The following is a 25,403-nucleotide window of genomic DNA, read 5'->3' as shown; positions in this document are numbered from 1 at the left end:
TTGCTTATAAAGTATCTCAAGAAGTTTCACAATGGTTCTTCACAATTCTATAACTTCTCTACCTCCAAAATACCATCAAGATAGCTTCCACACCAGTAGGATTACTTTAAAAAGTAACCTACCTTACAACAGTGTGCGTACAGACAATAAACTCTGGTCTGGAATTCCACTGGTGATACGTGATATAGTAATGAGTTTGCAGCCAAATCCATTGTTGTCCCTTTGTAAGGAATCTGTAGTAACATGACTTCCCTTTCCCATATTGCATTACTATAAAGATGAAGAATAAAGTTTACTGTTTTGCCAGGTTGTAAATACTCCAATAACATTAAAAGAACATTATTTCCCAGGTTCATATAGCCCAAACCCATGTCTAAATCCAGTACTAAGACTATGACCAAGAACAGATTCAAAAATTTTCCACAGGCTTTTGCAGTTATTCAACATTATAAAGCATTTTAAATGCCATTGAAAGAATTGGAAGAGTATTAGTCATAGAGCAGCGCACTCCAATTTACCACAATAAAACCCCAGAATTGTAAGCTAAAGTTAAATCTATTTTGTAGTTCTGTATCAAAAGAAAAAAGATACGGAACAGCAGTATAATAATGTTAAATGAATGGGAGTAAAGACACTTCACTCAAAGCATCACAAAATTTCACCAGAACAGTTGATCAATTTAACAAACTTGCTTGTTTTAGTGACTTAGTTGTACTCACAATGCTCATGACATTTTGCCAGATTATCTAGATCATCCACATGATAATAATCATAGCCTGATGTTCCCAAAACTTCAAATGGAAGATAACCTATTATCGGAGGTGCCCTAATTAATAAAAAAAAAAAAAAAAAAAGTTATTTTCACACACATGAAGGAATCTAACAAATCAGAATGAATTATATAAGCTTTCTTGTGTACAGTATATGGTCCAAAGAAAATTAAAAAGTTAAACCCAACACAAGCTATGTGTAGTTCATGCAGATTAGTGAACTCCAAATACTACAGCCACCACTGTGATTCAGCTGCTATTGCTACTACACAGAAGGAACTGCACCTGTGATCCAAGAATAGGAACTTCCATTCCAAGCTGTGTCTAGAGGTGAACTCTTCGTTGGGTTCTTCAACAGTGCACATTTCCTAAAAAGGAAAAAAATAACAATCTCTTAAAACTGCTCTATTCTAGTACCTAAACTCTTTAAAAATTCAGACATAACCTAAAGTTAGTAGATAATTCCACAATAGTTATAATGTTATTTTTAGACAGCTTCATTAGCTTCATTGGTTCTGCTTGTTTAGACGCAGAGTACTGAGGTAGAATCTAATGTGAATCTAATCTCAACTGTGCCAAGCTGATGCTTGGTTGATTTAAATGGGCTAACCATGTCATGAGATTAAACTCAAATGCAGTATCTACAAACGCATTTAGTAGTACAAGCAGAGATCCACAGTTCCTGCAGTTATGCTTTTAAATTGTAATACAAAAGAAGAGATGAAACATTCCCACCAGTCTGATTATAGCCTGTGTTTATAATGAGTAAAACCCAACATCAGTAAGATGGTCACATTACTCTGAATTTAGGAACATGATTCTTCCCTTTAGTGAACACAAAGTACTCTAAATCTCTTTGAGTGCACAGACATGTACTACAAATAACACACTATTCTTATGTTTAGATCTCATGAAAAGTAAGAGAATGGCTGTATTTCCATCACAACAGAATCTTAAGGTATTCTGCATATAATTCTAAATGTATTCCACTCAAATATATTCAGAGCATGTCAGCCAACTTCTACTGTGCCCTTCGAGAACGGTAAAGATGCCCCACTGAGTACTGTGCCTCATGCAGAGACAGTCACAACACCATGTACCCCAAGCCAGCCAATTCATTTGCAAAAACTCCTCTAGTACTGCCTTACAAGAAGGAAGATGGATGATGGAATACATGCACACAAATACACCCCTCAAAGAATTACATTAAAATTAAGAGATAAGTAAATCTTTATTTTTTGGACACCTGCAAACATTTGTCATTTGTAGGAGCTTGCAATGGCATTCCCAGTGTCAGGAGAACACTGGAATCTGCTGATGATCAGGTACAAGAGTTTCCTAAAGACTGTAATGTGGAAGCTGCTGCTACACTGGCATAATACTCATAACAAGTGTGGACAGATGAGCACACTGCTGCCCTGCAAACATCTGTAACTAAAGTAGTCCTGCAGAAAAATTCAGTAGAAGAACAACAGAGGGACCACCTTTCTTTTCATCCTTTCAGGTTATAATCCAAAGAGTTTAATTGCATACTTTGCAATTCTTTAAATAGATCTAAGTTTTCTTTCTATAAAAGGAAAAAGTGACCATACCTAGGTAATGTTTATTCCTCACATTCATCACTGTAAAATCTAAAGACAATGTCTTAGAAAATGATGGAACAATAGATGAATTAGATGGGAGGCAATGAACTTAACAACTCTGGGCACAAATTTATGACTGATGTAAATTCCAGTCAGCAAGACTTAAGCTTCAAACCTGAAACTAACCCTAGAACCCAAAGCTCATCTACCTTTCTAAAATTACAGCATTTAATAAAGCACCATTCAAAGTAAGAGAAATGACAGAGCAAGAGTATATCCTTGAGATATACTTTTGATTTGTTGCTTCTTTTGATCTAAATATTTTGGCACAAGTCAAAACAAAAGTAAAAATCACTGAAGTGCAGGCAGTAAAACCACAGTAAAAACATAATAGTTAGAGAGGAAATGGCAGCAGGTTAGTATCCAATTACTCAATGCATTTATATTAACGATTTGCAGATATTCCACTGTAAAATACCCCTGGGCAGAAGCCAGCTTGTTCAATAAGGCGTCTTGTTGAAGTTGTCAACAAGGCATCTAGAAAAGAAAGGACTTTCATTTGTAACAAAAAGTATTCTGGTAAAATCCTTTTGGCTGGATTGATAAGACGCAATCATCAACTAGCCAAAATGCAAGACAAATGTTTTAAAGAATAAAAATTGGTGTACAACGAAATGCCTTCACAAGGGAGCAAAATTTGTGAGATGTTTTGTTGCAGAAGTGGTAGAGTCATATGCATAAAATAAAAACATCCACTTTAAAGATGCAAAAAGCATCGCATATCCTGAGAAATTACATTTGAGGAAAAAAAATTCTGGAACCATATGCCAACTGAAAGAAAGAGAATAAGTGACAGATGAGCAGGAATGTTCTACCTTAAATAAGACAAGTACTGAAACACACATGTCCTTAATGGCTGCATCACACATTTGTTAGTGAAGTTACTGAGATCATAAAATTCCTGACATACACTAATTTGCTAAAGTCTAGTCAGTGCTAGCCTCAATAGTAATAGAAGATCAAGTCTTTAATGTAAGTCTGCTTCAAAAGATTTTCCAAATAAACAGCATCAGTTGAAAGTCTCAGGAGGATCTTAAAAAATTTGTAACATGGAAGCTTCCTTAGGCACTAAGGGCTCAGAGGTTCAAGTACAGGAATGAAACTTTCGCCAGAGAATAATCTGTAAGACTTTAGCCAGCAGGAGACTGAGACACTTGAAGATCATAAATGGATATTCTTTAGCTTCCAGAAGTAGGAAACATAGAAGTTTTACTATGAACTGTCAGACTTTAAAAGACAAAAGCAATTGCAAATGTCAGGCTGGTCTTTTTTTCTACAATTATTTCATGAAGCAAAAATCCCACATATAACATCTGTAACAACTGTAGGCATAACAGGAAGAATATTTTTTAAACCTGCACGGGAAGAAAAGTGTCACATGAAAGATTTCCATGGCTTCAGAAAGAATAAGCTTTCTCTGGCATAGAGTCCAAAGAGACAAAATTCCTATACAGCCTGACAGAACTGAAGACATTGATATGATTTCTCCACAGGCTCCCTACTATGCTTTTGAAATGCAAAGTATATAAACCACATCTTCAGAAGCTACCACCAACAGTCTTCAGTTTAAGACATCAGTGCTTTAAACTTAAGAGGCAGAATGTTTAAATGTTAAGAGTTCTTGTACTACAGACAGTAGTCTAACATTGGGCCACATTTTATGGCATTACTTTACAGATGAATTGCAAAAACAAACATTACATAGCAGACGATCCTGAACCTTGATTCATGCATTTGTATGAAACATATAACTGAAATCACAATCACAGACTATACTGTACTGCATCCTGAGTATTTATTTTGACTGGTTTTCGAGAGAAACAGGATTACACATACTGAACTACAAGTATCATATGCATTCAATTCTAAACTTGGAAAAGCAACTTCACATTGTACATAAGCAGCTATGCAAAATGGTAGGTTTAAACTATTGAGTTTCTGAATAACTGCATATAAAACAAAAGATTTCTATTACCCTAAACCCAACTCTTCATTACTGACAAATAATGTAAGCTTTCATTAAGCCCTCCGAGATTTACTTGTGTCAAACTGCAGAAAGACCACCAGCAACAAAAAATTCATATCCAAGTTTCAATTAAAAATCAATAATTTCTCCAGTGAAAGTGGAATCACAATGTAATCTTTTATATTGTTTAAGTTCATCTTGCTAAATTATATTCCTGTGGACTTAGAAATTTATTTCTTTCATATTTCTCTTTTATGTTACTATTTAAAATTAGTATTCACCACGACTTTGTTTGATACTTTGCATAAAACTTAATCTATTTGAAGTACGAAACAGACATTTCAGTTTCATATAATAGAATTTCTTACGGTTTTCATGAATATTTTTAATTCATGTTGTGTTCATTCTCTCTGAAGTTTTCCCATTCAGGGTCCATTTAAGAATGATATAAAATGTTCCATTTGTACATACCTTGATAAATTGAGGTGTAGCTAATCTAACTGTGGCTACAAAGCAAACTTTCTCTTCATATGAAGGCCGGTGTGATCTCTGAATAGTTCCTTCAAAACCATTGTGCGCTGAGTTGGGAACTGAGGGCAGACAGAGGAGATGACAATACACATGACAATATAAGTATGGAGGAAAATGGCAGTAACATCAGAAGATAAGTGGCCCAATATTTATCTGTGGTTTGCTTGTAACTTAACAGGCATTAAGAATAATGCTCCATATCTAGACTTATATGCACAGGAATAGTACCACAGCAGTAGGAGTAGTTACATGGTAGTAATGGGAACATGACCATCTAGTAACTTTCCCAAAGAACTAGAACTACTGCTAATATGATATTATTGCTGACAAAGCATTTTTAAGTAACTAGTAACAGTTCTAATCTTTGCTAACTGGTAAAAATCACTGGATTACACTTTCCTCAAAAATATCTTTATTTTTTGGCTATTATTTTCTTTTGAACTCTGAGATAAGTATTTATTTCCTAGACTTTCCATCACATTTAAGCAACACATGCTGACAACATACCAAGTAACAGAAGAATCAAAGGCACAATTATGGAAGTGAAAGAATGAGGATACTGAGCTGGGAACAAATTCCACTTACTGAATCATAGAGATGGAATCAAAAGGCTGCGAATGATGGACTAGACTTCAAAACAGAGCAACCTTATCTTTCATTTCCAGCAGTTACCAATTTAGTTTATATTTACTAAGGTCTAGAGATGGTGATTTCAAATCACTGTGAGGCTTTTCAAAGCCCGACTGATTTTAATTCAGCTCTAGATTAAAACTCCTACTGAAGTTTCTTCATGCAATTTCGTCTTAGAGCTCCTTGCTCTTTCCATCAGAAAGAAAACAGGCAGTTTCTTTTATTTTTATCTTAACCTTTGTCCTTTGTTCTTCAGAGTTTAACTTGCATTGTGATAAGTGTGTAGTGGGATTATTTCAAGTGATTTAGACTGTATTTTAGAAAGGCTCTTGCATTTTCTCAGCTGGGTGGCTGGTCAAGGTGATTTGGTCTTGTTCACTTTACATTCCACAGTAACTCTTTTTCCTAAAGGACTGCCATGTAGCTGATTGCAACCATCCCTGTTCATACAGTTTGATATTCCTAAACGCAGTAACTTGCGTTATTTCTTAGTCAATTTTTCTGGGTTTTTAGCCCAAAATATTTTTTTTTCTAAATTTGGAGATGAATTCTCCTGTTGTTTTTGGTGGATTACTTCAGAACTGCAAACTATGTTCCATTGTTCATAACATTACTGAAAACAGTGATCAAATCCAGAAGCTGTCAATTAAAATTGCACTTTGATGGTGAATAGTGGTAACCTTTCCAATCAGTTCCTGCAGCTACCCTCTAGTAATTTCAATTAACGTGTGCTTCCCTTACATGTCTGTGAGAAGAGAATATGATAACAAAAACATATTTTAAAAGTCCATCACTTGTTTGTGCTTTGTCCTCTTATCCAGAGAATGTGCTACTCTTTGGTAGAGGAAGCTGAACTGATTTGATGCTATTTCTACCTGAAAAATCCACAGTGATTGCCATTCAATTCCCTGCTAGGTTCCTGAAACTCATATATGGTTTCATTCTTTTTTCCAGAGTATTTCCAAATATTGAATTGCAACCAATAGGTCTGCAGTTTCCCAACTCTTCATTCCAGGACTAGCATGGTATTTGGCCTTTTCAGGACTGTTTCTTGTCTCTCCTATAATATTACATAATTGCATTTGCATTAAGACTCAACCTCTTCTCATTTTGTGAGAGAAACACTGGTATCAGATAAAAAACCCACAGATTTATTTACAACATACTGATTTTCATAATATTTTTGGGTGAGCTTTCTAAGAATCTACTACTGACCACACTGCAGAACCCACTTTGGACAAAAGGCTTCTCAAGTAAAGTCAGCACAACCTGGCCAAACAGATTAGAGATGCAGCACAGAGAAAGAATATTATACATAGCTAATAAAAATAATTTCAGTGGAAGGAAGTAGGACTCAATGTGAAAAACTGTAGGGCCCACCCACCCACCTGAGCAGTAATTCCTTCAAGTGAAGCACAGAACTGAAATGGGGGAAAAACCTACATTTTCCTTCCTAGTTTCCTGTGTAATGTGAACTGCAGGTACTCAGTACCACTAATCCTCGAGTTAGTCACCTGCTTAAATATGGCTTATGCTGAACTAAATTCAGATTCTTTATGTTAAAGCATTTGCTTAAATTTCTCTTACCTTCTTTTAAGCAATGTTTTACAGAATACTAGTTTTCTTTAATTTAAAGCATTAAGCACAATTTCTACATTTTGCATTCAAATACACAGACCTGTAATACATGATAGGCAATTTTTCTTCTTTTCCATTACACCAATATAGAAGTGACAAAACTCCTTCAAGATCTTCTTTTGAAAGGCTGATTTTAGTTCACCTACATTCTGCACCATGGTCCTAAGCCAGTTTAGCTGTGGAGCTGCCTACGTATTCCTTTCCAACACTGCTGAAATTACTTACCATGATTCAAACACTTGAAATTTCCTATAAATTTTACATATTCGTATGTAGGTTGCTCTTTTGGATCTATTGTTCCTCGCAGCATATGGCAACAGAATTCTAGCTGATTTTTTGCTAGAAAAAAAATAAACAAAGTAAGAGGCTATATGCTTGATGAAGCACACATGCAACATGAAATGAAAAGCAAGAATAATTAAGCTGTATACAACTGAGATACAGTAAGTGTAGTGATTACAACTAGCTACAGTGATGCCTTGGAGTGGCTACCTAAAACAGGCTAGACAAGAATAAAAGAATAAAGTAAGCATTTATTAAAGGCCTTCAAACAGGTACACCTTGGGCAGTCAGCAGCCTTCCAGAGGATACACCCAAGATGGGCAATGGTCATGAGTTTTTCAGACATATACACATTTGGTCCATTTACATATCAGGGGTTAATCCTCCAATTACAGTTTCAGGTAATGAAGTCATATACCCCCAGTTTGCTCCCCTCTCCCCCCAGTTCACTTTTCTTTATGATTTTCGGGGCCTGAGGCTGTAGGGTGTTCTTGAATCTCAGGCCTAGAGGGACTGTTTTGTCTGACCAACTTTAACTAACACTTTATATGGAGTTAAGAGTTATGCACTAGTGCAGTACAGGATTTGAAAAATATAAAGGGTAAAACCATAAGGCATTGACAGCATCTGCTTTTAACCAGCATGACAGTAACTAACCTAAAGAACTCCTTCAGATTTTGTGCACAAAGGCCTTGAATATTAGTGACATGAACACCTCTGAGAACTAGAGCTGTATTAAAGAGAATGCCCTGAACTTAAGTTCACTAAAGCACATGCTCCCAAACTCCATTAGGCTATGTATTTACACTTGCCAACTGCTAAAACTGTCTAAATAGAAGGCCTATAAACAATATGAACATTTCTGACACACAGGAAATTTACAGACTGAAAGGCAACATAACTTTGAAAATTCTACTCTAGAATAGGGGTGACACAAAGTAACACTTCTGCCCTTCAAGGCTGAAGTATATGTGTCTGCTTAAATAACACTGGAAAAACTGATCCTGTATCATTCCAAGCAGACATTTTTAACATAACCACTGTACTGGTTTTATCTGGGATAGGGTTAATTTTCTCCATAGCAGCTCACATAGTGCCCTGGTTTGGATTTTGACTACAACAGTGCTGCTAAGACAGGAATGTGTCTGTTACTGCTCAGCAGCACTTCCACAGTGCAAAGGCCTTCTCTTTATCTCACTCTGGTCTGCTGGTGGGGAGGCTGGGGGGACACCAGCAGCTGGGAGGGGACACAGCAGGGAGAGCTGAACTAAGGGATACTCCATACTGTATGGCACTGTGCTCAGCAATAAAAGCTGGGGAAAGGAAGAAGGGGGAGACACCTGGGTTTATGGCATTTGTCTTCCCAAGTAATCATCATACATGACATAGCCCTGCTTTCCTGGAGGTTTCTGAACAACTGCCTACTGACCAGATGGAGCAAACTAATTCCTTATTTTGCTTTGCTTGTGCAGACAGCTTTTGACTTCACCTGTTAATCTGCCTTTATCACAACCCACAAGTTTGCTCACTTCTACTCTTCTGATTCTTTGCCCATCCAACTCAGAGGAATGAGTGAGTAGCTGTGTTGGGCTGAGCTGCCTACAGGGGTTAGCAAAAAATAACTACTTACATTTTAAGTATTCCGGTGTCAAGGAATCACTTTCCAGCAGATGAGAAGACAATATTTTATAAATTTCTGAATGTTCCCCCTCTGGGATAAAATTAAATACACTCTGATCCACAAGATCAGACTGAAAGAAAAAGATTTAGTAAGCATTTATTCAAAATGTACAATGTCACAAAGCCTACTATTTTAATGCAAAACAATGCCACAGTTCATTACTGACTCAACAAAGCCACCTGCTGGAATACGTATTAGTACTTTCCAAGAAAAAAACCTCACTCTGATATGCCTGCCCCATGGGGAGTGGTAAATTAATTCCTTGCTTTGATTGGCTTGCATACATGGCTTTTGCTGTACCTAATAAACTGTCTTTACCTCAACCCATGAGTTTTCTCACTTTTACCCTTCCAATTGCCTCCCCCATCCCACTGAGGGGTGATGAATGAGCTGCTGGATGAGGGTGAGTTGCCAGTTACTGCATTTTATAATCAGTTCCACAGCTATGGACACAAAACTGCAAACAGCAGGGATGGATGCAGCAAACCTGAACATCTATTACATGCATAAATGCATTTGGTTAAGTATTCAAAACAGAGGAATCACAAAATGTATGTTTAGAATTCATAAATCACACCTAAAAACCAGAAACAAATGTGCTGCTGAGAACCTGGCAAATTCTACTAAAAGAAAAAATAAAAATCCCAATTACCTGCATGTTTTTAAAAATTCTCAGACTGTTATCATGCATACCTTAAGAGAAGTTATTTTGTCTCTAACCATAGTCAGACAACTGGCCTTTAAAGAGAATCTGTCCTCTTCTAGAAAAGCACTCAATTTAACTCCTCAGTTGCTTGCAGTAATTAATTTACCTCACTTCAGAGTAACATTATTCAAAGGTAATTTTAAAAACGAGAATGTTACATGTACCAGTGAGCAATATCACCCAGATTAAAGATAAGTGAATATGATAAACCCAAAAGTATACACTGAACTTAAAAAGCAGAACCAGCAGCAATGTATTTATCAGAGTGCTTTTTCAAGAAAGAAGTAAAAAGCAGTTTAAACAAGTTCAATTATTTAGATCTTTCATAACACTCTTCTGACTCATGTAGAGGCTGTGAATTCTAAAGGGTCTCCTGCAATCAACTGTGTTACTTCAGTTACAGTGAAACTGATGCTAGGCACTTCATAATCCTTTCTAATACAGAGCTGACTGCACTCTGCATTTCCAAAGGAAATGTTTAATATAGAAGACAGACCAATAGGAAGCAGTTGTGCTGAAGAAAAATCAGAAACATTAAAACAAAGCATACATCTGTCCTACAATGCCAAAAATGCCAACAATTAATTAGTGCTGATATCAGAACACCAATCAACCACAGACAAACTGATGTTACAGAAAGCAATTTGTTACTTACTGGCAAATGTTCAAGTAAGGGAGTTACACTTTCAGACACATATATTATATTTCCATCTGTCATAATTGCTAAAAAAAAACCATCAAGAGCCTGAAATTAAACATAATGGGCAGTTAAATAAAAAAGAAACAGAGCATACTAAAAATTTTAAGCTATATTCAATACAGAAAAAAATACAGACCAATTTTACTTTAGTTTATTACAGAAATGGGAATGTAAAAATCCTTAATCTTATTTTTATACTAAAAGCATTACAATTTCCTTACTGTTCTGTTGTTAAATAATCTGTGGTTTCAGAAGCAAGTACATATATAGACAGCCACTGTTTTCCCCAACTCCCACTCTGCCTGCCTGTTATTTTTAATTCCGTCACCATTTTAGACATCAGAAAGCTCATAAAAATGAGCTGGAGACAAAAGCAAGAAGATGTGGGAAAACTATGAGAAGAACAAGTAAAACAGCCAGCAAAATCAATGAATTTTAGTATCTAAAAATCTCAATATTCCCAATCTCAAAGAAAGAAGCTTGCAGTGAGATTTTATAGAAAACTTGTGAGATACAGTTCTGACTGCCTTATCTTCTACTGAACTCACATTTCTTTCCTCTGAATACAACACGTTTCAGTTGAAAACTACTAACAAAAGCAAGACAACTATATTTCTACACAGGAAATTTTAAAGCCTACATCTTCAAAAAAACCTCTTATATTAGAGGATTTAAAAAAAAAAATTAAATACCAAATCCCAGAACTTTTTTTGTATCTGTGCATCAAAGCAAAGGTTTAACTATGGAATGAAAATAAAAAAGTTTTTGTTAATATGTAATCTTTTTCATTTAACTATTATTAAAATTGTTTCACTAACAAGATATAAATGACTTATGCTCATTTTTAATGAAAAAATAGCTTAAAGTTTCTTCCTGCAGTGTTTTAACTAACCACTTAATCTTCAGCAAAGTAATGCTCTCACACAAGTTTTGGAAAGCATAGCAAGTAAAGAAATTAAAACACTTACTTATTGCTCACAAGTTACATGGATATGTTATGTCTTTTTCATAATTAGGATTTTTAACTTATGCTTAGTAATTACTTCTCTAGTACCTTCCTTATGATGATAATTTAAAATATCCACTTGGACAGTAAACACCTTCATTTCTGGACTTGCTCTGTTACTATGTTTATTTAATTGAAAATGCAGTTCAAAGAAAATCTGCTTTTCTGAAACAAAATTCTGAAACTCCGAATAGGAATTTTAATGGCTTATCTTCATAGAAACATATAGTTACAAGCCAAATATGAGAATAAAAAGGTATATCATCAAACTGAAAAAATCTCTCAGTGGAATAACTCCTGGTGAGGAATTATTCTACTCCCAGAAAACCAGAAATAATATACCTCTAACATTAACTGTGTGAATTCTTCATTACTAAGGAATGTTGGTTTCCAGTCTTGTCGAATTTCACTGGCATCTGATTGTGCAGTAATTTCTACAATCAAACACATACACAGTGTAAAGATTAATACTTCCAAAAGCCATTTTTTCCCCCTAAACTACATATACACAGTTAAGAAAAAGCAGAAAGTTCTCCAGTCTCCTCTGCTGTTCATTCATTACATATAGATATGGCTCCTTAAAAAGAAAATAAATGTCTTCTCCCATGTCATATATTAATTTGTTTTCTCTTTCCTTCAACTAGTTTGTGCTACAGTCCTGCCAGGCTTCAAGGTAATACTAAAGTAATGGACTTTGATAATGAAAAAACACTACACTTTCTTCTGAGACTGTAATAAAATGTCTTTTTAAGAGTGTTGTTTACGAAGGTTTAGAAAGCCAAAATTCCTGATCTGTTTATGTAATTTAAATGGCTAATGCTCAAGTATCTTGGGAAATCTTTGTCATTCTAACCCTGGCAAAAAAAAAAAAATTGTCATTGTCCTTTCTCTTCTTCCTGCTCTTTTCTGGTTACACTTAAAAAAGAGTAGTTTTTCAACCAAGATTCTAAGTGCTGTATGACAGACTCCACTCTAGAATTCCTGCCTGTTACAAACACCCAGATGAATTTGGACATAGTTGTAGAGATTAAGTAGAGATTCCTGAAGGAGTTGAGAAATATATAGATTAACTTCCATATACAGGTGAGAGAATGAACAGCTGCTAAGCAAAGCCTGACCCGGGGTTCTGAAAGTGATGCTTCCTTATCAACTAATAACTGAAACAACAAGAAGCGAGACCTCACAGTGCTTCAGTTTTGATGACTAACTAGGGCATCACAGAAGTGCTGATTTTAAGAACAATCTTGGACAAGCAATTAAGTATTCAGACAAATCAAAATAACAAAACCAATTCTTTAAGGTTTTTAAAGGACAAATCTGTACAAAGATCCTAAGCTAGAGTTTTAGTTAAGGTGGTTTAAAGAGCCAGAAAACCTGGAACTGAGTTAAAATATGCAAAGGGCTGGAGCAGTTTGTAATTTTGTTTACCACACTGAAGGGGGAAAACTTTACAAAAGAGCTTTAAACTTAACTAAAAGAACAGCAAACAACAGCAACGTCATGCAAGAAACTGGCCAAAAGTAGAAAGCTGCAAGAGGAGGTGAAAAAAACAACAAATAAGACTTTCCAATTATCAGATCTCACAAAAATATAAATTAATCAGGCTCTTCCAATCTGTTTTGAAATGGTAGCACAAAGCAGAAAGAGTGGGCTGGCACATAAATAAAACCTACATACAACCCCAAATGTAGCTTTTCAGTCAGCACAAAGATACTGAACACTGAAGGGCAAGTCAAAGGACACAAAAATGAAAAGCTCTGCCACCAAAGTGGAGGCAAAATTCCAGGAACTTAGTGCATTCATTCCACAGAACACAGATAATCTTCACTTTAAACTGGGAAAGTCTGATTCATTGGCTCATTCTGGCCCTTATAACCATACTACCTCACAATCAAAAAGACTGTCTTTTGAAATAGAATGGATTTATGCTAAATAAAAGCTGAAGTTCATGCCTTTAAGAAACCATTGTGAAATACCACAAGTACAGGTGTTCTTTTACATTTTCCATCATTAGACCAAGTATGACACAGGCAAACAGAGTCGAAGCAACAAAAAGAACTTGTTTTTGAACAGAGAAATGCCTAGAAATTCTGTCAGAAGGTTGCACTCATAGATAAATGACAGTAAGGTCACATTCCTGAGCTAGGCAACAGAAAGAGCACAACCAAACTTGCACATTAAACTTTAGTCTTCAAGTTCTGTACCTGAAGTATCTCTACACCAGCACTGAGAATTCACAATAGAAATTGCTAGCCAAGCCATTTGTCTGTGGGTTGTAGGAGTATCAGTCTACTACCTGCAATTATTCTACCCGTAGCTAAATTCCTAACTATTTACTAATTTTAAAAAATTTCTTGTTTACAAATTCAAAGAAAGATGACAGGCAGTATTAGTCAAAGAGAAACTCTCAGTGATACAGTTTTAGTGTGTTTAGCCTCCTGTATTTTCCCAGTGAGAAACAGAATCTGCACTGGCCAACCACTAATTCAAATAGCTCATTTGGAGCTGGAGCCAGAGTTCCTAGCTTGGATAACGTGGAGATGGTCCAGAGGCAGAAGCAATGCAGTTAAATCCTGGTGGCTGAACACAGTAGGATTTCACCCTTAAATCAGCTACTCAGTGCTGAACAATGCATTTACTGCTAGGTCATTCAGCTTTATTGTGACATATCCAAGCACTTCAGAAGATAAAATATTCTTCTGAACTTTGCCAACATTTTGTCCAAAAACATGTTAATGTAAAGTACTGCACAGCAATGCTAGTAAGGACTGGCAGCCAAAGCTTTAGGGAACTTAATATGATATGTGCAGTTAAACAGAGCTGCATTCTGTCACACCAAGTGAAGGACAGAAGTGCCTTGCCTTAAAAGGAAACCATCTCCAGAGCTGTTTTTTGCCCCTTTATTAAAAAATCAAATCTCAGAAAGCACTTTGAAGAAAAAAATATGACTGGTGCTGCTGGATGGATGACACAACATTTGTTCTGCATTCTACGGTTCGTGTCAGGAATCACCAAGTTAAATTATTTACAAACAGAACTGATTGTCACAAAGCCTTATAACCTAAAGAACTGAACTTTACAAAAGAGGGGCCTTCATACTGCTTTTCTTTTTATTATGAGACACATGTATCTCAGAAAATTAAAACAGCATAATCAATATTTAATTGGAAAGAAAACCCCCAAACCTATGAATTCTCATATGAATTATACCCCCCTCCTTTTTCATTTGAGTTACATTTACAATTTTAATAGCAATATTCAGTAAACATTTGGTGTTACTGGAAACACAACACTAATGGAAGAGATGTGCTAAGGTATAGAAAAACATTTTTCATACCTTGACACACATATTGTTGATAATTACATAACTATTCATCCACTTAATAGCTTTACTTATTTTATAACCTTATAGCTACTTCTTTTAACACTACTGCTTTCTAGCTAGTATGTATTCCAAGAAATTACCCAAGGAAATTATTTAATTAGCATAAGAGTCCATTTTCTTCAGCTTTCATCTTATTTTTGGCAGTGTGAACCACAAGGTGCCATATTAAGAACAAGTGTAGGAGCAGGAACAGAGATTTTTATATTTATATATCTAACAGCCATACACAAGCACACACTTGGTGGAAGAATTTTTTTCATGACAGAAATAACAACCTGTAACAAACTTCAGTACAACATATCTGGGTATATCCCACCATGAGCTGATGCAAGCAGCCCAGAGGAACAAAGCATAGCGAGGATATTCAAGGATATTGATCGTTTTGACATTTCACATGACCTTTAAAGAACAACACATACACATACACTCAGTGGCTTATACATCCATGCATACATTTTAAAACTTTAAAAGTTTAGCTAAAAAGTATTTATAGATTTTTCTGGCACTTTTTCCTCACTAATAGGAAAAAAAAATGCCCATACCCCTGGTCTCTAGGCCCCTGTATTTCACTTTCTCTCGTCAAGCAACCAACCCAGAAACATTGCTGGAAAGCACAATGCCCTATTGCCTTATCACCTTTGTTTAAGCAGCGAGTTGTGTAGGCACTTGACATGACAAGAAGGAGCACTAACTTCTCTTGGACTAGCTTTTCACTGATTTATCTTGCTTCATGCCCTGAGAGACAAATCAACTGCTCAATTTAGGCTTATCTAAATAACCAAATAAGCATTTCCAGCAAGTACTTCTAGTCAAATGGATCAGCAGTTTTCCTGTGAAGCAAAACTTTTAACAACTTACACCGCTGTCTGTCCAGAACACAAAACTTTGAGGTTATTTCAAAAATAAATCTTCTCTTTGTCAAACAGATTTCATTGACAGCTATGGGATAGAACAAATAGTACTGGCTTTTATTAGGTATTAGCAGAAACACAATTTTCTCTCCTGCCTAGATGATCTTAAGAATATCTTCCTCCAGGAGCACTTCACATCTTTTTGACAAATTCCTTAAAGAAGCTGAACAATTTTAAATATTTTATGTAGTAATTGAGTATCACTTAAAAAAATCAAGAATTTATAATGATGATTATTGTTACCTTTGTGCTTCCGTAAAAAGTCAATGCTCTTCTGCAGCACAGTGGATTTATCCATCTTCCGAGCATTACCTGGAAGCATGGAACCCAACTCTTTGATAAGTACATTAAACTGATCTCGACGTTTCTTTTCGGACTTGTTTCTAGACACTCTGAAAAGCAAATCAGAAAATGTTTTATAAAAACATGAAACTTTCTTATAAGCTGCATACTACTTCCAGGTTCCTGACGCAAACAGCCCCTAAAGAATTTCTGCTGTGATAACTTGTCACAAAACTCCTACTCCATATCTCAGACAACATTTTTGAAGAATGGCTTCCTCCTCAAGGAACAGTGCAGCAAAGCCTTTGGAATAAAGTATCCTTTTACAAAACACAAACAACTGAACCACAATTATAAATATACAATATATCTGAAAAATTACAGTAGAAGATATGCTGTTGAAAAATACATTTATTTCTAAGAGTAACCATTTTATTGCTTAGAAATCACACTGATAAGTTAAAGCGTACACGTATAGGACCTTTCTTAGCTTTAAGTAACTTTGAAATTTACCTTTTTGCTTTATCTTTGTCATCTTCTTCCACCAGCCCATCAAAAATGCTTCCGTCATTTCTGAAAGAAACAAAAAGAAATAAATGTTGGAGTGGAAATTCCTCTCCTTTAAAGTCCAATCACAAAGAAGGAGGAAGGGGAAAGAGCTGACTATTCACCATCATCATCATCTCCATTACATCAAGAAAGCAACTGTTTTACTGTGATGTCTCACAAGGACCATCACCAGTAACCCGAAGCTAAATCTTCTATGTTCTGCTTACATTTACTAAAGAAAAAGTTAAAAAAACTTCTATTTCTGACACAACTGTTTCTTAAAAGAACTTACAGCCCTATACAAACACTTAATTGAACAATACTTAAATTTGATTTCCTATCTTCTTGATTACTTGCATTACCTTACCCTTTTGAAAACACGGGAGAGGACATGTGATTTATTTCTATTCCAATTACTGAAAATGTATTTTTCTTAAATTCTGAAATACTATTAATGGAAGAGTCCTAAGGAATATGCTATACTTCATCCACATATTTAATTTCATAAATACTCGATTAATATCAAGCAGTAACTATTCATTATATTTTCTTCCTCAATAACTATAACATAACTTTCTTAGCTTGACAACTGTCCATCTACTGCTAAAGAGGTGTTAAAATACCAAAAAAAGAATATGTTTTCCATTGAAAATGCCTCAGTATCCTTCATACAATTCCATTGTTTCACTTCCTTTTGCTTTAAAAGTGAAGTCAAAACTGTTCTTGTGTTTTACAAAAGTGCTGCATAAGGGACTTTCACATGTTATTTCTCTAACTTCTCTCTGCTTTCAGTCTATTTAGTGCTGTCCACACTGACCTCCGTGTGTCTATCCTGGAAATTCTTATCCTAATGTTTCTTTCCTGTAAGCCAAGTAACCCTTCTCCAATGCTTACCTCATCTCTCTGATTTATAAACCATAAGGCAATTTTACTGTACTGCTTATTATGATAAGCACTGATTGTTAGGGAAGTTACTATTTTTTATACTACTACATAAGCATCAAGCTTTTAGAAACAATTCATATATTTAAAAGGCTGAAGTTTCAGTGAGATGCCACAGAATTTCACTAGAAGAATGGACAAGTTAAACAAGCACTATAGAAGTTTTCCCTTTTGCTTTTATTCTTTTTTTATTTGCTTTTATTCTTTTCAATTGTGTTTAACTTGATGTAAATTTGATGCAAGTTTCATTTCCCAAAGTCTCAAAAATAGTAATATACAGGATATTAATTACAGATGTTCACCTAAGCTACAAAGAGAGTGCAGCTCAAGGAATCAAGCAGAAAACATACCTCAGCTATTACTTTTCCCTTGAAATAGGTTAGCAGGTCACTTTACTATCATCTACAGCAACACTAATCATTTAAATGTATTTGCTTTTCTTAATCAAAAACTGAAGTACTAAAACAATTAAAAGTTCAAGTAAACGTTAAAAATCAGCTCAACTTGCAGAGATGTTGTTCCAAGGCTGAAAACAAGTAATGCATTTTAAGATTAACCTCAGGCAATTGAAACACTATTTCCAGTGACTACAAAATGACACATCTAGCAACTACCAAATTAACTCAGTCAAAAATAACTGATACTTCACTCTTTAATTTTTGCCTTAGTTAACCTCTAAATGTATTAACTGTACAAAAAAAGACTATTAAAGAAAGAACTGAACAGTAATTCTCCCAAAACTCTCCATATCTATTAACATACCTGTCTGCAATGGAGCTCATTTTATGGGTGCTTATGGTAAAAAACATAACATATCACACTTTAGTCTTGTGGTAGACATTTGTACGCTTGCCTGTAAGAGAAGAAAAAATATCAAAATGTGACTGAGGGAAAAAAAATGTGTTCGTTGTTAGAGCATACTGACATTTTCATTTGCTCCGAATCCTCCCCTCTCTCTTCCAGCCTTCTGCTCTGCCCTCCTACCTTCTCTAAAGCAGTCTCCACTACCAGCATAACCTGGGCCTTAATATCTCATTTTACATGACAGAGTTCAAGAGAACATTAGTAAGGTTACAGTAAATAAGTCTGTACTAAACCAATACAAACCTTTTTATGATTCTGAATTCAGATACAGCTTTTAATTTTTATTTTAACTTTTTCCTGAAGAATCCTCATAAGTTTGAAGGCTGAACAGATGTTAAATACACTTAGCAGTACATTCTATTTAGAAACAGTACAAACAGAAAGCACTTGGGATATAGTACTTCACAACTATAATTTATTCATAGTGTAGTTTTTCTTGAGCTCATTGTTATCATAGACATGTGAAAAGATAACAACAAGATACCAATTAGAATGAGATCTATGTACTGTGCAGAATTTAATCTGACCATTTCTTAAAGCAGCCACTTAATCATGACGGGAAGTTTTTGGTTTTCCAGATGTGCATTTGACTTTGAGTTAAGAATACAAATAAAATATTGATAGTGAGAGAAGGAATACAACACAGGTTATGAAAAGGCTAAATTTAAATTCAAACATAAAACAACAGAATTATGTTTCTTTCATATGAAAAGTCAGCTTTCAGAGGCTGCTCAAATGGATCAGGATTGTAACATTGGCACTAATTAGAGAACAACTGCATGCAGCAAGTTTTTTAAGAGCTGAACTTGTCAATCTTCAGGAATTTTTAGTAGGCTACCAACTTTATAGTAAAAAGGCTATTTATTTCAAAGATGATTATATTAGTCCACTTAGTGATTCGGTATTTTCTGAAAAAGATTTGTTTGTGAGAGTACTAAAAACCAGTGGAACTTGCAGTGTCAATACCACAAGAAATACGGCAGCAAAAGCCTGACGAAGGAACTGAGGAAGAAAGCTTGTGATTCAACCAAACTGTCTCTGCATCTACAACAGCCACATACTGTGTGGGTTTCCTTCACAAGAATAGCATTTTTCACCACAAAGTTTCATAACTTGAGTGCAGCAGAAAAGTAAATGGGAGAGCTGTGCTGCAGCAGAATCTCTTTCAAGGCACATCACAAGGCGAGCTGGTGTTTCTGCTCAAATGCCCCACTTCTTCAATTAGTATGGACCACCTCTGCCTTGCCTTCACCCTCCAAAATTTAGTGCTATGAAGACACACTGGCAGCAAACCACTTCTCCCCTCCTATTCTTCAAAATAACAACTGCACTGGCAATACTGACAAATTAAATTCCCCAAATTAGTTGGCCAAGTAACAGAGTTGTGCCATTTGAAAACCAGCCATAAATGGCATGAAAAAAGTAAATTATGAGGAAGTTGTCTGTTTGAATTTTTGTTAAAAGTGTGCAACAAGAAACAGGTTGCTCAGCAGTAAAAGCTGAAGTACTTAAACACCATTACCATGACTTGCATGTAACTAAGTTTACAATCAAGAAAAAAACTCTAAATTTATTTTCATTTAGATTACAAGGCAAGCACTGCTATGCACTTATTACACTTCTAGACCTGTGTTAATTTTTATACAAAAATGGTACCTAAAATTATAGGAATCAAGAGCAAGATAAAATTCTGTAAGAAAAATTATACACTTCCCCTAATCTGCAAAAGAAAAACACCTGTACAGCCAAATACAGAAAACTTTTACTTGTGACATAACTGACATATTCATTATGCAAAATCAGAATTTAAAAGTCATTTTTTTCTCTTTAACAGACCACTCAATTTCCAGAATTCCACAAAATCATTAATTACAATCTACAGATCAGAACCGGCAACCTGTATCTCATATCCAAGACAAATAGTTTAAAGTACTGAAAAGTACAGGAAATGCACCTGCAGTACACTGGTTTCTCATCTTTCAAGCTGTGACCCTTCTCTCTTTGCATCCGAATTTGCAAGACACTGAACACTCTCAGTGTTCATACATGCCAAGGATAAGGCTGCAGAGATAATGCCACCCAAACCAGTCGAGTTGAATGCAAACTCTAGGTAAATAAAGGACTATGTCTATTTTCTAAGATTCAAGTTCAGTCATGTTATGGAGAGCAAAAGACACTACTTGACACTGCTACTCAGCCCATCAGTGTTGATAACTGAAAGCCATGGGAACCTTAGCAATTATAAGAACACAGTTTTACCTTTTACACTTTGGGACTTGTTGAAGTATGAGGTTTAGAGAAGAAACCTGGTTCCCGTGAAGAACAATGTGGAGTTAGAGGTATCCTCTTCAGAAAATAAATTCCAAACTGTCAAAAAATAACAATGGAGAGCTTGAAAATCAGTGAGTTTAAAAATTATCTACTTCTTCATTTTTTAATAAAGACAAGCAATTGTTTTAACGAGAGTAATCTCTAAATGCAATATTCTGCTTATCAAAAATAGCTCAAGTATTTTACTATCTGAATTGAAATTGCTTTAAAGTTCTTCTTGATAAGCAGGACATTCTGACACAGTTTTATCTTGGCTTTAAGCTATCACTTCAGGCTTATCTTTAGCCTTGATGTCCTTTTCACTTTTGAATTTGGTATCACTCATACCATCTACATCTTCACATCCACTTACACTACCTTTAAAGTGTATTTATACACCATTATTTAAACATCTTTTCACTGAAGTTCTTGGTAGGGTCTCTTCTGGCTTTCTGTGTTACATTTCCTCTCCAAGTCTCCAAAATTGTTACTCTCAGGACTCCAGCATGTGTAGAATGCTGCTGCTCGCTGTATTATTGCTTCTCCCTCAAACACAGCCACTAACTCTTTGTTTCAAAACCCACTTCAAAATCAATTCCTAGAATGTATCCCAAACTTGCTTCACAATTGAGCTTCTTCCAAACAAGAACTCAGCACTGACATCAGTGATTGCCTACTTCCAGTCTCTTTATACCATTACATTTCATTTATAGGTACTTCCCTTAAACCATGTCACTTTCCACATTTTTTAGCTACATGAAATCAAGTCTTTTTTCCCCTCTCCCTGTTTCTATCTGCTTTGCTTACTGTTCTGAAAATAAATTCACTATAACATGTATGTCTTCCATTTCTGAAAAATGTTATTTTAAAGTATATTAAATTTTAAAAAGGAAGCTGGGACCTATAAACTAAGGTTATGCTACCTGTAATTATGGAAAACACCACAATTATCACTTATTTGATTTGAAAAGTTAGAGTGCCTTCTCCTGAACTAACAGAGGTTCTCAAGCAGTTAAAATAGAGATGCAAACATTAACATAGAAAGTTAAAGCATAGCAGAACAATCTGCCAACAGGAGAAAAACAATTACAGCGTGATTCAATGAAGCCACTTGTTCTTGTCTGGCCAAATAACCTGCTGGCCCATTGACCTACTTTTTTAGGTGTTTACAGCCTCCTCTCCTATTCTGTTTTGTTCCATTTGACAAGTGCAAACATTAATAGTGACAATGAGTCCCATGGAAGTCTGCAACATGAAACCAGTGTTTTTAAACTGCTTGGAGTGGAACAACTCTGCCAACTCTCACCCAATGCCTAACAGAGTTCTAATGATGAAAATTTTAGACCTCCTCTCTGCAGTATGTAGAGGTGCATTTTTTTTAAATCACAATTACACACTTAAGATAAACACTACAGGTCTTAATCGCAGAACCATTTTTTGTAATGTCAAAAAAGGGAGCTCTTACACATATTTCAAAAAGGGATTTCAAGAAGAGCAGGAATATGCATGTATGAGAGGAATAAGCATGTATCATTAAAGAACACAAGCAAGCTTAAGTTAGACAAAAAGAGAAGCTAATCACAGTGGAAAAGCTTTTGTTACCAAAACCACATAGATCTCTAACTCAGTAGAAATGGCATGCATGTGAAAGCCAGCAGAAAGGTTAAAACGCCTACATGCCAGCACTGGCAGCCACAAGTGTTCAAAGGTCATCGTTCTGTCTCCACAACTCATTAGTTCTTTTAAAAAAATAAATTATGTGCATCTGTCGCTAGACACTATGTGTTTTAAACACATTCAGGCATGTTTACCAACTTTTCTGTGACCAAGGTGGCTAGAAACTTATTATCTTAAAGGAAGCTGCGGTCCTCAATCAAAAATCTTAGCTGCTGCCATGGATGTGCAAAGCATTACTACACAAAATTGCTCAATCTGTAGAAAAATTACAAAAACTAGCAATACTGCAAATTCTGCACTATGCTGACTTATCACTCATGGAAAGGCAATAAGTTATTGGGTCCCAAGTCATTATTTGGCCATATAAAAAAGGTTCTCAATAAGTTACAGGGTAAAAAGTCATAATACAAGCTAAGGTAATAAAGTTCACACCATCTGATTAAAAATTCCATTTTTTAAACTGAAAAAATTTCAGTACCTTCAGTCCAATTTTATTAACAATATTGGAAAGCACATTAGTAATGTTAAATATTGGAAACAAATTCAAAGATTGAACAAACTAGAAAATTACAGTACAGTCTTGCTAATGACAAACATTCTGTCAGGACTAGACTGAAAAATGAGTGGGACAATGGTGAATGCATTGCCTGTATTTCATTTTGTACAGAGCCAGTAACTGAAATCCCTGTGTCTCCAGCACTTCACAATAATGGTAACACTGAAAATATTTTTGAGGAAGAATAAGTATTACTCTTGTACTGTAAAAAATATTTTTATATAAATGCCTTGATTTATGTAAAATTTATATCATGTCATACAAACAATACTTACATGATTTCTGCAGATTACCAGAAATAACGTGAGGTGGCTTGTATTATTAAGGCAAATAATTTTACACTGGGATTATCACAGGAAAAACATTTGAAGCAATACAGTTTTCCAGCCCTACAGTTTCTTCAAACAGAAATTGATTAACTTCTTTAATACAACCTGATTTCTCTGCTATAATCCAAATTTGCCAGGAGAGCAAACTAGTTATTAAAATCATTGGAGATTAGCTGTAGAGAAGATCTTGTTTAAAGAATCAAAGCCACAGCACCCAGTGCCCTGCAGAGCTCTTCACACTAGTCACTCACCAGGGTAAGAAAGACCAAGAGGAGAAATATCATGCTGAGCAAACAGCCGAGCAGAACCTGATTCCCAATGTAAGCACAGCATCAGAAGCCCTGTTCATTATAGAGATTCTGAAGATAGTTATAAACCTTCCTGATACGTCTTTCCATGAGCTTCTGATCATTTGGATAATCAGTTTCTGGGGTTTTACTCTATTAGGACATTATACCATAATTAGGACAAGCAGAGATGCAGCCATTATCTCCTGCCCAGAACAACACATCACTATCACTCATATTTTCCATTTTGCTTTTTCCTTCATTGGATCACCTCCAGCCCAGATATTTTTCTCTTTACCTTCCTCTTTTTTTGGAGGTGGGGTAGGGGGGAGGAGAAAAAGAAGAATTTGCTCTGGTTTAGTTTCTCTCAAGGAAACATACTATTTTGTAGAGCAAGAGATCTTTAAACAGGTAAACCATAAGCACTTACTCTCAAATCACATACATTTTAGTCTAATAGAATAAGTAAGAAGGTTTCAAGGTAGCTGCTCCTTTGCTTGAAACGGTATATACACCAACAGAAAGCAAATTAGGGCAATGACTGATTAATTTTTTCTTGCTAATCAAAGGCTGTCTGTGAAAATACTGTTTTTAAAACTGACATGTCTCCATTTTTACCTCAAAAAAAAAAGGCAATTGTAAAACAAATTAAAAGACAGGGCTAAAAGGAACTTTACGGAACTCTGCTCAAACTTTGCAGCTGAACAGCTGGTTATTCCAGCAGCTGGGAATAGTCACATATTGCAAGCTTTCCTCTACCACACCAATAAATCAGTTTTTGGTCCGTGCTTGCACAGAAGAGATGACAACATCCTAGAAATGACATTTTCTGAGATAAAACATGCTATAGCAGCAGGTGCTCATCTTCCAGTGCTTCAGAGGACAAACAATGAGAGGGCTGCTTCTAGCATGGATGGATCCCAGATGGTTTCTAATAGAAAAATTTATGAGTGGCCATGAGTAATCTGCTGCGGATGAGCAGCTTCCTTAGGTCCATCACCTTTTCAGGGAGTACTCAAGGATATATAGTGGAGAAAATGCAGTAGAACAGAAGACTGGTGGTGTGGGTTGCCATTGCCTGAATGGTAGTCTCATGTCTGCTATTGAAGGACTTTTGGTAAGAGGGTAAGTCCAAGCAGTCTACAGGAGGGATTAAATGCCTGTTAGGAGGCCTGTTATGGTAGTAGTTAGTGATATCACTGATGTAGTTGAGTAACAATGACATTTGAAAGAGTGCATGCTCTTTGTGTAGCATCATATATAGTCCACAGCAGCTAGAAGAGGCTACAAATCACCTTGAGAAGCAGAAAATATGACAACAGAGGTAAAGAGAGGCTAAGTTCTATGACATGGTTTGTCACATAGATGTGCCCTGGTCTACTCCCTGACAGGGTGATGGACCTAAGGAAGCTGCTCAAACAAATTTGCTCAAACATCACTGCAAATAATATCTTCATAGAAAAATGAATTATGAGGATTGCAGGAAAAAAGCAATTCTCTCCTGCATGCTTCACCTATTAGATGGTTCCACCATCAGAAGAGAGATTTCTCTAGGAGTTGCGACTGACCACAGTTGCCATTTCTATCTCTCTAGCTCACAGAAAAAGGAAACAGTCCTTTGCTCCAGATCGTTTGGGCTGATCTCTGCTTGGCCAGCTGTTCTGCAGCCACTCTTCTACCTTCCTCTGCAGTTCTGTATTTCTTTGCCGTTACTCAACACAGAGATGGCCCAATAGCTCCATCCCTGATACAGTGCAG

At 35.7% G+C, this 25,403-nt stretch overlaps 1 protein-coding gene across 20 annotated transcripts in view; it reads right to left on the bottom strand.

Moving 5' to 3' along the window:
- CLOCK (clock circadian regulator) overlaps positions 1 to 25,403 on the bottom strand; it is a 65,012-nt gene that overhangs the window by 14,760 nt on the left and 24,849 nt on the right. For all 20 annotated transcript variants that reach the window (XM_050973358.1, XM_030238982.2, XM_030238981.2 and 17 more), the window contains 12 exons: positions 20,746 to 20,853; positions 18,385 to 18,475; positions 16,645 to 16,704; positions 16,093 to 16,241; positions 11,896 to 11,987; positions 10,503 to 10,592; positions 9,091 to 9,211; positions 7,404 to 7,517; positions 4,851 to 4,969; positions 1,056 to 1,138; positions 720 to 826; positions 123 to 270 (listed from right to left, as the gene is read on the bottom strand). In XM_050973358.1, coding sequence (XP_050829315.1) covers positions 123 to 270; positions 720 to 826; positions 1,056 to 1,138; positions 4,851 to 4,969; positions 7,404 to 7,517; positions 9,091 to 9,211; positions 10,503 to 10,592; positions 11,896 to 11,987; positions 16,093 to 16,241; positions 16,645 to 16,704; positions 18,385 to 18,431 — 1,130 coding nt within the window. In that variant the 5' untranslated portion in view covers positions 18,432 to 18,475; positions 20,746 to 20,853. The remainder of the gene's footprint in view (positions 1 to 122; positions 271 to 719; positions 827 to 1,055; positions 1,139 to 4,850; positions 4,970 to 7,403; positions 7,518 to 9,090; positions 9,212 to 10,502; positions 10,593 to 11,895; positions 11,988 to 16,092; positions 16,242 to 16,644; positions 16,705 to 18,384; positions 18,476 to 20,745; positions 20,854 to 25,403) is intronic.

Source organism: Serinus canaria, chromosome 4 (assembly GCF_022539315.1).
Source record: "Serinus canaria isolate serCan28SL12 chromosome 4, serCan2020, whole genome shotgun sequence".
Lineage (NCBI taxonomy): Eukaryota > Metazoa > Chordata > Aves > Passeriformes > Fringillidae > Serinus > Serinus canaria.
The sequence above is the reverse complement of the archived record's forward strand: the minus strand, read 5'-3'. Positions and strand labels throughout refer to the sequence as shown.